This window comes from Triticum aestivum, chromosome 2D (genome assembly GCF_018294505.1).
Source record: "Triticum aestivum cultivar Chinese Spring chromosome 2D, IWGSC CS RefSeq v2.1, whole genome shotgun sequence".
Classification (NCBI taxonomy): Eukaryota; Viridiplantae; Streptophyta; class Magnoliopsida; order Poales; family Poaceae; genus Triticum; species Triticum aestivum.
In genome coordinates, this window is record NC_057799.1 from 382,880,480 (window position 1) to 382,896,233 (window position 15,754).

The 15,754-nt window shown below is 45.4% G+C and overlaps 1 protein-coding gene and 1 long non-coding RNA gene across 2 annotated transcripts; both read right to left on the minus strand.

The window, feature by feature from the left end:
* Positions 1-1,052: 1,052 nt before the first annotated feature.
* On the minus strand, positions 1,053-2,901 carry LOC123049383 (cysteine synthase). Its single transcript, XM_044472311.1, has 10 exons — positions 2,854-2,901; positions 2,648-2,757; positions 2,509-2,566; positions 2,156-2,419; positions 1,926-2,063; positions 1,773-1,824; positions 1,577-1,656; positions 1,406-1,465; positions 1,239-1,319; positions 1,053-1,145 (listed from the first exon to the last, which is right to left on the minus strand). Exons 1-10 carry the CDS (start codon positions 2,899-2,901, stop codon positions 1,053-1,055), a joined length of 984 nt encoding a protein of 327 aa, XP_044328246.1.
* A 7,221-nt stretch (positions 2,902-10,122) lies between these two features.
* LOC123053287 (uncharacterized) lies at positions 10,123-12,475 on the minus strand. The gene is made up of 4 exons (XR_006425521.1): positions 10,897-12,475; positions 10,746-10,812; positions 10,540-10,639; positions 10,123-10,422 (listed from the first exon to the last, which is right to left on the minus strand). It is a non-coding gene; the product is annotated as an uncharacterized lncRNA (long non-coding RNA).
* Positions 12,476-15,754: the final 3,279 nt, after the last annotated feature.

Here is a 15,754-nt window from a genome sequence, read left to right on the forward strand (position 1 = left end):
CTCCTTCCTCCTCATTAAACCCGCCCCCCTCGATTTTCAGCTGGGTGGTGCCAGCCCTCCCTCCTTAATCCAATCACAGTATCCCACCTCAAATCCACCCCGTAATAATCCAGTAAAGGTCCGTGAGTGTAGCATTGATCGTCTAATCCAGTGTTTAGGTATGTTGTTGTGATTTTTGATGGGGTGGGTCCCGCATGTAAGTGCACACGTGGCAAACAAAACGGGCCACATCAACCACCAACTAAATATGTTAATATCTCCTAGACCTTTGCGAAATTGAGCTGAAATTTTCTCCGATTAGTATGAAGAAGGGGAGCAAGCAGTACACTACCCATTTCGGTATTGGCAAATCACAATCATAGTCATACTTCTTAGAGCAGGGTGGAACATCTCACCTTATTGAACGATCTAACTAAAATTGAAAATATCTACCAAACCTCTAGCCCAAATGAGCTCAGATTTTCCTAGGTCAATGCTAGATACATTTATGGTTCACTAAAAAAATTCTTCATATTTTCTTGAAAATGAGTTTTTTTTAATGAAACAACTAAAAGCTCCAATATCTATCAAACCATTGGTCCAAATGAGTTACATTTCTTTTTCCAAAATAGTACCGGATTTATTTTTTATTTAATGCATTGTTGCCAACTATTAAAAATGTTAAATTTTGAGTCAAAAACTTGAATGGGCCAATTAAAATTGCAATTGAAGTCCTCGGCTTGACCTACCGGTTGATGGACCCATCGGAAATCATATTACCGTACCTAAATGCTGAATTGGACCTAGATGCAATGAACTACACCAACATTTGATGTTTTGTGCAATAAACGCATAGAGTAGGTGTCATGTGTAAAATCAACACCAATAATAGTTGGTGGTTTGTTCAATTTCCTCCGCCGATTAATATTATTGAAACTGTACGTGCCAAAGTTATAAATTGAAAAAGAAGTAAAACTCGCATTGAACCGGAGGAAATACAAGCCGCTGCCAGCAGCGCGACCGAAAATAAGCCAAGTGCCTGAAGTTTCTCCAAAAACATGAGAAGTCAGTGTTCATGGCTCGAAGACCATATTTTCCGCCTCGTTTCTGATGGACTCGAAGAGAAACGACGAGAGGTAGCGCTCGCCGCAGCTGGCGAACACAACCTGCAACGAACAAAGAACAAAAAACACGGTGAAAGACGACACCACAGCAAGTAGACAATATTCCGATGAACCCAGAGGTAGTACGGCACTTACGACGATGAGTTTGCCTCTGTTCTCGACCCTCCGCGCCACCCTGATGGCAGCAACCGCGGTTGCGCCGGATGACATCCCGACCTGAACCAACCATGCATCATCATACATGACTACGTAGGATGTTATTTTATGAGATTTCTAGTGAATTATGGGGTTTGTTTGCTCACAAGAAGCCCTTCCTTCAGCGCGATCTGCCTCGCCATGCTCGCGGCTTCCTCGTTCGTGATCTGGCCGCTCGAGTAGATAAATGTAAGAAAAGAAAAGAAAAGAAATGCCGTGGACAGTCACATCAACTTACCAAGAGAAATGTGACAAACGGGGAACATTTTACTACTCACTTGGAAGACTTCATCGAGAATGCTTACGTCCAGGACTCCAGGGACGAAACCGGCCCCGAGACCTTGGATTTTGTGCGGGCCTTGAATTAAAAACCAGAAAGCATCAGCACGCCGATAGGTTCATAGGCTCTTACTTTGTACTGTGCTTACATAATTCTCAATAAAGAAACCGAAAAAACAAATGTACTTATCTCACCAGGTTTCCCTCCGGACAAAACGGCGCTCTCTGACGGCTCCACGCCATAGATCTTCAGGTTGAAAATGCCAATACAACCACAATCAAGCCAAAATTGCATTGTAAATGGAGAAAGAAAATCACAGACAAACATAGGCCAGTCATGCATGTCACCTGGATTTCAGGGTTCATCTCCTTGAGGTACTTCCCTGCCCCCGTAATGGTGCCCCCGGTCCCTATGCCGGCCACCAGGATATCCACTGCGCCGGCAGTCCCGCTCCAGATCTCCGGCCCCGTTGTCTCGTAATGCACCTGCGCCCTTCGTATTTCAGGCAGCAGCGCTGACAAACTAACCTTCAAATTCAGGCAAAGTGTGCTCACCGATCGGCATGGCACGTACGTACCTTCGTATTTGCAGGGTTCTCGAACTGCTGGAGAACGTAGGAGTTGGGCGTCCTGGCGGCGATCTCCTCCGCCCGCCGCACAACGTCGTCCATGGCGCGGAGCGGGTCGGTGAGCACCACCTCCGCGCCGAACGCCTTGAGCACCGTCCTTCTCTCCGTGCTCACCGACGACGGCATCGTCACGATCAGCTTGTACCCCTTGGCGGCCGCCATGAAGGCCAGCCCGATGCCGGTGTTGCCGCCCGTAGGCTCGATCAAGACACTCTGGAACCAAGAACAAAAAAATCAGCTAGTATGATTTTGACGATAATCTACGTACGTGTGGTGTCTGCCTCTCACTGATCAGCGTTCACCTTTCCTGGAGTGATGAGACCCTTCTCCTCTGCGTCGGCGATCATGCTGTAACCAATCCTGCAAAATCAACATTTATCCCAGAATCATTCGTAACACCGATAGTAATCTAATCTGATTAACTGCATGCACCTGACATACCTATCCTTGATACTGGAGCATGGCCCCATGATCTCAAGCTTGGCAGCGACCCGAGCCTCGCATCCGGTTACTACCTTGTTCAGGTACACCAGCGGAGTCCTGCCAATCAACTGACATGGATCGAAAACAGAATCAGCATGGCATAACTTGCGTCGCAGGTGAACTGCAAATGTATGTGGCTGTGCAGAGAAGAGCAGGTTACGTACTTCGGTTACATCTTTCGCGATCGTTTCGCTTGGACACCATTGCCCCATTGCTCACCTTGTGATCTGAAAAGAAGGCGAGGTCTTCGTCAGCCATGCAAAGTTGATCACTGCTAGGATAGCTTGATCAAAATATTCAGTTCTTTCAGAAAAAAACATACGCACGCCCGCACCCACGCACACTAACTTTAGTGACTGGCCAGGTTGAGCTTAACAGGTTTGAGTCCAAGGATTCCACAAAATGTGTACATATTAATTAACTACACTAATGACTGAGATGAACTGAGCTAATAGAGGGTGTCAAATTACTGAATATGAACAGAGAATATTTGGGCACTCACAACGGATCACGGATGAATGCAGGATGATAGATGGAAATGCCCAAATTAATCAAGGAGGACTTCCACGGCTCGAAAAATGTTGGAAAGCAAATGACGCCCCCATGCAGAGATTTATAATGCAAATCATAGCAAATGGCATATCTTATTGGATTATGCGTGATGCGATGCCCAATATCTCATTGTGTTTGCCTTCCTTGCCGTTCGCCTTCTCGCTGCTCCTCATCTTTGGTTTAGCACATCGATCGAGCTGTACAACGCTATAGCCGATAGTTACAAGGTGTGCTGATGATACTAACGATGTCGCGGCATGGCATGCATTCGTAGCCGGTGACGACATGGGCGGCCTCAATTACTTCCATGACACGCCGTAAGATGTTCATTTCACCTTTTTTATTTTTACCGGGTCTATTTTTGCATCCCAACTCTAGTCGACCAAATTACACGCTAACAATCAAAATCAAACATAGAGCTGTCAATGTACGTAGTACTTTTCCCCGTAAAGAAATGTACGTAGTACTTAGAGAGCATCTCTAACCAATCTCCTGAAAACCTATAGAGGGGGAAAATAGGCAGCTAATTGAACCTAACGGATGACTGTGCTCTCCAGGATCTTGGTTGGTCGGGAGTTCCGTACATCTGGGATAACCGGCAATCTGGAGATGCTAATGTTAAAGCCCGGCTGGATCGGGCCTTTGCCAACGAGGAATTCAGACAGAGATTTGAACACACTCGTGTGCGCCATGTGTGCTCAGTAGAATCTGACCATTGCTTTGTGGTGGTCGATCTACGGCGGCAAAACTCCAACAACAACTCACATATGCATAAACCTTTTCGCTACGAGAATGTATGGCAGTCCCATAGTGATTATGAGCAGCTGGTTTCTGACACTTGGCGTGATCAAGTTTGGCAGCCAGGTTTATATGGCGTAATGGACTCGCTTGAAGCCCTACAGCGTAAACTAGCACCATGGGGTGTCCGTGAGTTTGGGTGCTTGAGCAGAAATGTCAGGCAACTTAAAAAACGACTTGATAGACTACGTTGCCAATCTATGGTGGCCCATCCGATGAGGAGAAGGCAACCATGTCAAAGCTCCGAGAAGCGCTGCGACTAGAGGAGATATGGTTGAAACAACGCTCTCATGTCCCCTGGCTGCGTGAAGGGGATCGAAATACGGCTTACTTTCAGGCGCAAACAAAGCAACGTAAACGCATTAATAAGATCGCAAATCTGCAGCGATCGGATGGCTCGGTTTGCGCCTCGGGAGATGAAGATAAGGAGGAAATTCTAGCTTTCTACCAAGCTCTATACACCTCCCAAGGTTTTAGCAACAGTGATGATTTGTTATCACATGTACCCAGCCAGGTCACACCGGCCATGAATGACTTGCTGTCCAAACCGTACGAAGCCTCGGAGATTACCACTGCACCGCCGTAGAAGGCGCCTGGGGTAGACGGATTCACCGCGGGGTTTTATCAGCGCCACTGGAACCTGTTGAAAGATGACATAATTCCGGTAGTGCTTGATTTTCTAAATGGTGGTGAGCTACCGGCTGGACTAAACAACACTTCCATTACGTTAATTCCAAAGGTACGTCATCCACAGAGTATTTCACAATACCGGCCCATTGCATTATGCCCAGTCCTTTACAAAATTGCCGTCAAGGCGATCACCGATCGGCTGAGGCCATGTATGGACAAGATTGTCAGTGAAGAACAAAGTGCTTTCGTCCCGGGTCGTTTAATCACAGACAATGTCCTGGTGGCATATGAAAGTGTTCATACGATGAAAAGACGGAAGAAAGGAAGAAACTACTCGTGCGCCATCAAACTGGACATGATGAAGGCATATGATCGCGTCGAGTGGCATTTTCTCGAGGCCATGCTCTTGAGACTTGGTTTTGCCGGCAATCTGGTAAGACTAATTATGAAATGCGTTACCTCAGTTCGATTCTCTGTTCGAGTTAATGGGGAGTTGCTGCCTTTTTTTACTCCCTCCAGAGGCCCTTGGCAGGGCTGTCCTATATCACCATATCTTTTCCTGTTATGTGCCGAAGGATTCTCTTCGCTGCTGAAGTACTATGGGAACTACATTGACCGTGGTATCCGAGTTAGCTTCAGAGCGCCGTGGGTGAGTCACCTGCTATTCGCTGATGATAGTCTGATCTTCATCAAGGCGAGCCCCGAGAGTGCATCTCGACTAAATGAGATTCTCAGGATTTATGGAGAGGCTTCCGGCCAATGTGTCAACAGAGCAAAAAGTTCTATTTACTTCAGTCCCAATACGCCGGCTGCTCCCAAATGAAATCTGAAACAGATCCTAAATGTTCACCCAGAAGCTTTTTCAGAAAGATATCTTGGCCTACCCACTGCTGTTGGAAGAATTACCAGCGGTACGTTCGACCACATAGTAGACAGGGCAAGGGACAAGATGCAGGGCTGGTCAGAAAGATTGTTTGCCTGTGCAGGTAGAGAAACCTTGATCAAATCCATCGCCCAGGCAATTCCAACTTTCAGTATGACCTGTTTTCTCCTTACAAAAAAGGTGTGCAAGAACTTGAGATCGAGTATGGCAAAATTTTGGTGGGGGAGCTCGCTGGATTGGCGCTCCTTGCACTGGATAGCGTGGGACAAACTTGCCACACCCAAAGTTAAGGGCGGGATGGGCTTCCGCGACCTTCGACAGTTCAACCTAGCCCTGCTAGGGAAGCACGGTTGGAGGTTCATGACAAATCTGGAAGCCCTGTGTACAAGAGTGATGAAGGGGAGATACTTTCCGGACTCGGAGTTCATGCAAGCTACCACCCCGAAATCAGCATCAGCCACTTGGCGAGCCATTGTTGCTGGACGAGAAGCTCTCAAAGTTGGCCTTATCAAGCGGATCGGTGATGGTGCATCCACCTCGGTCTGGAACGACCGATGGATCCCATCGACTGTCACCATGACACCGTTATTCAGGCCTCCCAACACGCCGATCCTCACAGTCGAAGAACTCATTGATCATGAGAACGGGACCTGGAAACGTGACCTCATTCGCTCAACTTTCATCGCGTCGGATGCAGAGGCAATCCTGAATATTCCTCTCACGCAAGGCGGCGGTGTAGACTATCTAGCATGGGCACAGGAACGATTGGGCATCTACTCTGTCAAAACGGCCTGTCGAGCTCTAATGAATCAAAAAGAGCGTTCAGCTCTAGAAGAAGGGCAGATAGCGGAACCATCAACGAACGAACAACAGATGTGGAGTGCTCTTTGGAAACTAAAAGTGGTCCCTAAAGTTAGGGTTTTTTGGTGGAGAGTGGTTCATGGGATCATCCCGGATGAATGTACACTCAAACACCTGACATATCAAAGAAACAAGTATATGTAAGTTGTGCCTTGCCATGGAAGAGGACCTGATGCATGCTCTGATCCATTGTTCTCACGCAAGGCGGTTCTGGGAGGAGACGAGGCTGCTCTTTGAAATTAGACACCCGCGGCTTCACCCCAATTCTTGGGCAAGGGACATATTGTGTGATCAGCGGTTTTCTGACAAGGACCGCGCCACGATCATCACGGTTATGTGGGCGATTTGTATGTCCCACAACAGATATACGCATGATCAGGAGATCATTGATCCTGCCAGCTCGGTCAGGAGAATTCGGGAAGATCTTGCGCTGCTGGATATACCCGGACAAGTTTTTATTCCTATGCCGGGCCATGGCTGGCGACCTCCAGAGGGAAACTACATCAAGATCAACACTGATGCAGCGATCCATCGAGACACAGACACTGCAGCCATTGGAGGCCTAGCCCGTTCTTCCTCGGCATTCTTGGGTGCATGGTGCAAACCCCATCTAGGGGTCACTGATCCGTTCATTGCTGAGGTGCTCTCCATTTGAGAGGGTACCATCTTCGCCCGTCTCCGCGGCTACACGCACGTGCAACTGGAATCCGACTGTCTAGAGGCAGTTGACCTCTGGAACTCTGGCTACACCGATCGCTCGGTCGTAGCACCTATTCTAGCTGAAGTTAGAGAGCTTTCTCATAGTTTTTCTTCATTCAGTATTACTCATGTAACTCGATCCGCTAACGGTCCCGCACATTTGTGTGCTAAGCGTGCTTGTACGCTGAATGGGACTGAAAGCTGGCTGGACACCAATCCTAGCTTCCTGGTCAGCAGCCTTCTGGCTGACTGCCCAGCGAATGCCTTCGTTTAAATAAAGCTCTCTAAAGTTCCCCGCAAAAAAAAGCTAATTGAACCTAACCGAACTCTCAAACGGTTAGAAGAGGATAAATGATCCTCCCCGGCCCAAAAAGTGGGACCAAGTATGTCAAATATACTCGCCCGACGCTTCACGGAGTAATTTTTTTTGCCCCGCTTCTCCTGCCCAAGGTGCCACCACTTCCCGTTGCCACCACCCATACATGCCACCGCCATCACTAATGCCCCCGATTCCGGACGAAATGGAGAGGCAAGACCCTTCCCCCACCCCGCCGGCGCGACGCCGCCAAAAACGATCCTCGCGCCGCCGCCCGCACCAAGGAAGACGTTGGGCACCAAAAACCTCCCCCGGGCCACCGCATCGGCAACCACCGCCGGCAACAAGGTCGATGGCAAGGCCACTGCATCTCTGGCGAGGGGAGGCTGCCCTCCCACTACTCCAGCCACCGACAGGCAGGCAAGGAAGCTGACGTCGATAGCGACGGTGCTAATTATAGACCAGAAATTAGGGCAAACGGAGCATAGGGGGGCCACAAGCTTGCCCAGTGCGATCTACCCCAGGGCACTCCACCTGGGCTTGTGGCCCTCTCATGTGTCTTCTGGTCTCTCCCCAAATCTTCTAGAGTCTCTTATGTTCAATAAAAAATCACCCTAAAGTTTTATCGTGTTTGAACTTCGGTAGGTATGGTTTTTCTGCAAAAAAAACAGGAACTAGCACTGGTACTAAGTTAATAGGTTAGTCCATAAAAATAATATAAAATGGTGTATAAAGCATACAAAAAGCGATAATATAATAACATGAAACAATAAAAAATATGAATAAGTTGGAGACGTATCGGCATCGCCAAACTTAATTCTTCCTCGTCCTTGAGTAGTTACTGATAGACACACAAAAATTGATGTGAAATACTACCTAGCATGTTCTTTGCTTATGTAATACATTTGCGGTATAAATTTGGAAAAACGAGTGATTTAGGACAATAGTAAATTAATTTAACATCAAACCAATAATACACAAAATACTAGCAAACAATCATTGCCTTTCAAAATATAAATGCTAAAGAATGTTATCCCTACCCACTTAATCATGTAAGCATGACATAGCTTGGTCTTCTAACACAAACATATTTATTGTGAACACCCCGGTGTCAAATCAAACAATTAAATCATACTTTTTCTTGCTTCAGCTTCTTCAACTCCCACTCAATACTTGAAAGTAAGCCATGGACTTAGCCCTTCGCACTAGTAGCCTTCCTGCCACAAGCACTTTACGAGAATAGAGTTTAATCAAACTGATAATGAAGCATGATAATGGTATTGATGAAACAAGAATCAATGAGAGATGCACGGAACTAGGTAGTACTACTTATTTTGGGGTGTGTAAATCACAGCTCCTTCTGCAGACCCGGAACCATTCTGGTGAACTATTTCCAAACCCTGCCAGACAAAGAAAATGATTACTTGATATCAGGAAATGAACGAAAGTTGCCGATATGGTGCGATAATGATCGACTGAACTTACTTCTGGAGCATTGCAGTCATGTCCGCATACTCCAGGGGATCTTTATGTCTCGAGTTTAAGACAGTTACTACTCCCCGATCAAGCTTAATCTCTAGCAGAATAAAGTGGAACCTGCGCACGCATAACTCATCAATTACATTACTATAACCTCGAGTAAGCGAAACCGAATATGCACAAGACAGTAACACTCACTTGAAGTTGTAAGGAAAGAGTATTTTCCCTTTGTTTTGATGTCGAAGTAACGATTGTAGCAAGTTGTCCTGAGTATCTTTGACTCTGTTTTGAACCGACCATTCATTTACGGTATTTGGTTTAATGAACCCAATGTCATAGATTTGTCCTTTTTTGCATTTGACGATCTTCAATCTACATAATATAGCGAGGATAATTATATATACATGCAATGAAAGAGCTGAGCTATAGAGACTTAATTACAGAAATAATACTTACAGACAGTAGAAAGTCATGATTTGTTTGTGGACGACATCTTGATTGAATAACTGAAATAACTCCACAAATTCATCAGGCATCAGGTCGACTCCAATGAAGTTGTGGTCTTCTTTAATTCTCACCATCAAACTATCCTTCCCAGACTTCTTGCAGGTATCCATGTATCATTCATGCAATCCTCGCATAATCGTTGTTAGAGGAGGATCAGGTTTGACGAGAGGCTTCCCTTACTCGTATCTGAAGATCTCTACTACCTCTAACATTTCAAACTGTACATCATCGCCCAGGTAATCACCAAGATTAGTACCGGGCACTAGCTCCGGATGATTAGCGACGATATCGCTAGACACCTTCACTAGTAGAAAAAGGCCCATTTGTCCCGGTTCATAAGGCCCATTTGTCCCGGTTCAGGAACCGGGACTAAAGGGTCGGTACTAAAGCCCAATACTTTTAGTCCCGGTTCTTATACGAACCGGGACAGATGGGGCTCCACGTGGCCGCTGCGGCTTGCCCAGGCAGGAGGGCCTTTTGTCCCGGTTGGTAGCACCAACCGGGACTAAAAGGCATCCACACGTCAGCAGTTCAGGGGCTGGGGTTCTTTTTTTGAAAGGGGGTGAGGGTTTGGGGGTTTTGTAGGGTTAATGTAAGGGTTACATATATTGTGTTAGCTAGCTAATAGAGAGAAGTGTCGTCTCTTATCTCCGTGCTTAGCCGACGCTACGTACTATACGTATAGAGCGGACTCAACACGCTAGCTAGTAAGCAAATGAAGGAAACCATTAAATTCAGAAGATCGTCATGAACATATACAGAGAGAAGTGATCAACCCCTCCTTCTCTGAGAGATTGGTCGAACAACAAGTTCTCGTATATCTATCCGACACTACTGGCTATATATATACAATATAAGATCTCTTACAATCCCCTAACATCTGAACTAAAGTTCCACATGGTACTCTCTGTCTTTATTGATGACGTGGTCAAGAAAGAATCCCGCCAATTCCTCTTGAATTGCTCGTATGCGATCTTATGGTAAGAGTTCATCCCACATCTGAAACATCTAATTTAAAGAAGGGGGTCAATACATATATATATATATATATATATATATATATGAATGAAACTCAACACAAATGATGGTAATAAAATAAAATTGTGAATATTATTGCTTACGCACTTCATATTGTTTTTAGAGTAGCCCGCTCACATGTCGTGTGGCGTATGAACTCGCAAACGTAGTATCCACAGTAATTATTCCTGGGTTCCTGCCACAACCACTTTACAAGAAATAGAGGTCAATCAAACTGAAAAGCAAGCATGCTAAATGGTATTGATGAAACTAGCTAGAATGGGAGATGCGCGAAACTAGCTAGTAGTACTTACTTATGGGTGTGTAAATCGCAGCTCCCCCGGCAGTCCCGGAGCTTGTGCAGTGAACTTTTTCCAAACCCTGCCAGACAAAGAATACAATTACTTGATATCAGGAAGTGAACAAAGTTGCCGATATGGTGCGATAATGATCGATTGAACTTACTTCTCGAGCATTGTAGTCATGGCCACATACTCCTCGGGGTAAAAAAGTGAAAGCTGCGCACGCATGCATAACTGATCAATTGTAAGTATAGTGGGGTTTTACGCCCAAACTGCGAGTGTCGTGTTCTTCACAAGGACTAGGCAACGGCTAACTACGTTCGACTAAAGCTAGGTGACCCAATTGAATGATGAAAACAGAAAATAAACCTAACACCAACAAGGATCATCAACAAAGAAAATGACAAAGAAGCAAAGGGAGATGAAGATTATTTTTAATCTGTCTTTTTAGTATTTTTGTATTACTTGAGAATCTACAATACTAACACAAACAGGAGTCAATATCAATTAAAGCTACAAGACAAGGACACATCACTATCAAACATAAACAGAGGGAAGAAGCGAGAATATATGACAAAATATAATTGTTTCAAATCAAACACACACACACATTTATATATCACAGGTACATAGCTAATACAGGGACTACAGAACACACAAAACCACACATATGCGAACAGGATACTACACCACGGTTCAGGTTACACAAGTGACAACAGAAACGAAATCTTACAAGCCACAAGATTAGTACCCACAGATCAACACGACAGTATTTAACAACTAAAAATTACTAGTAGAAATTAACTAGTACAGCGAGAAGAAATACAGAGTGAACACACGTATATGCTGACAGAACACTAATTACCAAAGCAACAAAATATTACTCCCTCCGTTCCAAAATAGATGACTCAACTTTATACTAACTTTAGTACAAAGTTAGTATAAAGTTGAGTCATCTATTTTGGAACGGAGAGAGTACATATTAGTTAGTTCCCAAAGCAACAAGAAATCCACTATTCAGAACATAGAATTTATGACATGATATTTAACAAGTACGAACTGAACAAACTAGTTGGTTGCAAACACTTATCAGAATCTGAACCTTACAAGTACTACACATCTCCAATTACAGAAAATTCAGAGAGAGAGATAAGCAGCAGCAAAAGGTTCAGAGAAGAGGCAGGGAGCAGCAAGGAAGGCGAAGGGAGCAGGAAGTCGCAAGAATAAGCAGCGGTAACGTGGGGATGGAGAGAGGAGGAGGAGGAGTAGCAGGGGCGCAAGAAGAAGGGAGCAGCAGTGGGGCTTGGAGAAGAGGAGAAGCGGGACAAGGGAAGAAGAAGAAGCAGTAGGGATGGGGAAGAAGATTAGGAGGAGGAGCGGAGAGATGAGCAGCAGCGGTAGGGGAGGAAGAGAGAAGGCGCAGCAGCAGGTGAGGGAGATTCAGAGCAGCAGCAAGGCGATGGAGAGAGGGAGTAGTAGTAGCAGGAGGTCGAGGGGAAGAAGAAGCAGGGCGAGGCAGGGTCGCGCGGGCTGGAGGGAGGCGTTGGATGTGGTTGGTGCTGTGGCAGCGGCGCGGTGGTGTTGGAGGTGGTGATGCGGCGGCTGGTAGAGAGGGCACGGTGGATGGCTGGAAGGCGCACCGCCACGCCGGCCTGGCCGCGGCGGCGGCCGGTGGTGGAGAAGGAGACGGGGGAAGGAGAGGTGTTGCCAGGCCCGATGGGGAATGGAGGGTGCTAGGGATTTTGATCCCCTCACGGCTGATCTGGACATTTTCACATTGACCCTCCTGCTTTCGTCTTTATTCACAAGAAGATCCCTTCTCTTCTTTAGTTTTTGCCCCTGGTAACTTCTTTTCTTCTCGCTCGGGTCCTTGACTCCATCACTTGATCATTTGTAGTAGAAGGATTTTGTGCCTTGTCGCACTTTTCTGCAAAATAAACAAGTGACTAGTCAACAATCCTTTTATATGATTTTCATTCAATTATTCCATATTTAAAACAAGAATTGGTGGTCAGAACTCAACAAATGGTATATTTGTATGCCAAAATTATGTATAAGAAATGTGCTTATCAAGTTCCCCCACACTTAAATCTTTGCTTGTCCTCAAGCAAAGGCATATGAGCAAGAACATGAACAGTGAACTGACTAGAGAATGTCAAGTGAAGTAGATCTCTAAACAGTGCATGCTTTGGACTTGGCTAGTGAAAATTAATGGTTAAGAGTGCTACATATCATTGGGACACTAGTAAACTCGACCATTTTAAACTTTTGCAATGATAAACGAAGATTAGCAAGTTCAAATGCTGACTGTGCCAAAAGGTTCCTAAAGAGAGCATGATCCTGAGAACAAAAGGAACTTGAATTAAATCACTTATTTGCAGAAATATAACATTGTGGTTGAACCACTTATTAAATTTGAAGGAAGTAATGATAATATTTTATCAGTCTCACCAAAGGAACATACCACCGATCCCGAGAACTTGGTATACACCTGACTCGACCAATTATTAGTTTTTTTTAGTTTGACTCCCCAAAGGAACATACCACCGATCCCGAGAACATGGTATACACCTGGTCTGACAATTACATTTTTATTTATTTATTACTGTCCAAGCTACCAGATTTCACATGCCACTGATCCAGGGAACATGACATGCTACTGTAGGTAGACCAGACTTATTCATTATAAGATTTCCTTTTTTTTACTTTCCAAATTAACAAAAACAAGAATCATCACTCATCCATGTCTGGTTCACATACTACCGATCCAGGGAACATAGCATGCTAATCCATAGTGGTAAGTTATTGCTCTGACTGGGAACACAATAGGCACAAACTCAGCATCTGACACTTAATGATCTAGGTGTATCAAGGTAAAAGCAGAAAATGAATAAGTTTTCTAGTGTACTAGGGATTTGAGCACTCAAAACTAATAGTTCTCACTAATTTCAGCAAAGCACGCAATATGTAGATCACTAGTTTACATGGCATTCAACAATCAGTTCACATATTCTCATCAAGCACCATATGTCAAATAAAATTCAGTGGGGCAACATTTAAGAAATGGCTTAATAAGCAACCCAAATAACATTTGATTTCAGCATGTATCAATGGATGATATACTCGGAATGGATCATGAAACAGCTCACCGGGCACTATGAAGTAGCACTCGCTTGATCACTCTCTAAGCTGCTGCTCTTCTCCTTTGCTTCCTCATGGATGCTCCAGCTTCACTCTTCTTCGTGTGTGCCCCCTTGCTTCTCCTCATCCCCATGCTCTGAGTCCACCAGGGTCCCAAGGAATGTCACCTCGAACCTGGTCAGCATGTATTGATTCGTGCACAAGCAAAAACCTGAAAAGGCACTCAACCAAAGAGACAATACGAGTGACAGGAGTAATGCCCTCTAAATCATCAATAGAGTACCCAATTACATAAGCATACCTATAAAGCACATGTTTAGGATGGTAGAAATCAGTAAGCTCAATGCTAGCACAAGGATGATATTTATCATTAAGCATAGGTCTAGCATGAGGAGAATAAGTGTCATCATAAATGAGAGAAATGCCAATAACAGGGTATGTATGATCATGTCCAAGCAAACAGTTTTTCAAGTCTAGCTTAAGTGATGATATCGTGCAATGCAAGGTAGTATCAAAGAGATTACAAGGATACATGTCATTGAGAGGATTGGATAAACCTGCTATGTCACGCTCTTGTATGACGATGGGCAAATGAATTTCTGGTTCTTCAAGTTCCTCTACAGCAGCTTCTTTTACTTCTTCAAGAGTACTAGATCTTTTGTCTTCATCTTGATCACTTGGGAATTGCAGCTCTGGATCATCTTGTTCCTTGTCTTCAAATATTTCTTCTTGGATCTGAAGTGTCTCTTCCTCTGGACTCTCGCTATCTTGCTCAGCTGAATGTGACGGTGTTGAAACCTCACACACGTCAAGGGATATCTGTGACGCCCCCGATTTGACCGTACACTAATCATGCACGCAAATGTGTACGACCAAGATCAGGGACTCACGGGAAGATATCACAACACAACTCTACAACATAAATAAGTCATACAAGCATCATAATACAAGCCAGGGGCCTCGAGGGCTCGAATACAAGTGCTCGATCATAGACGAGTCAGCGGAAGCAACAATATCTGAGTACAGACATAAGTTAAACAAATTTTGCCTTAAGAAGGCTAGCACAAAAGTAGCAACGATCGAAAAGGCAAGGCCTCCTGCCTGGGACCTCCTAACTACTCCTGGTCGTCGTCAGCGGCCTGCACGTAGTAGTAGGCACCTCCAGTGCCGTGGGAGTCGTCGTCGACGGTGGCGTCTGGCTCCTGAACTCCAGCATCTGGTTGCGACAATCCGGTACAGAAAGGGGAAAAGAGGGAGAAAAGCAACCGTGAGTACTCATCCAAAGTACTCGCAAGCAAGGAGCTACACTACATATGCATGAGTATATGTGTAAAGGGGCATATCAGTGGACTGAACTGCAGATTGCCAGAATAAGAGGGGGATAGCTAGTCCTGTCGAAGACTACGCTTCTGGACATCTCCACCTTGCAGCATGTAGAAGAGAATAGATTGAATTCCTCCAAGTAGCATCGTATAGCATAATCCTACCCGGCGATCCCCTCCTCGTCGCCCTGTTAGAGAGCGATCACCGGGTTGTATCTGGCACTTGGAAGGGTGTATTTTACTCAGTATCCAGTTCTAGTTGTCATAAGCTCAAGGTACAACTCCGGGTCGTCCTTTTACCGAGGGACACGGCTATTCGAATAGATAAACTTCCCTGCAGGGGTGCACCACATAACCCAACACGCTCGATCCCAATTGGCCGGACACACTTTCCTAGGTCATGCCCGGCCTCGTAAGATCAACACGTCGCAGCCCCACCTAAGCACAACAGAGAGGTCAGCACGCCGGTCTAACCCTATGCGCGCAGGGGTCTGGGCCCATCGCCCTATGCACACCTGCACGTTGCGTACGCGGCCGGAAGCAGACCTAGCCTAGTGG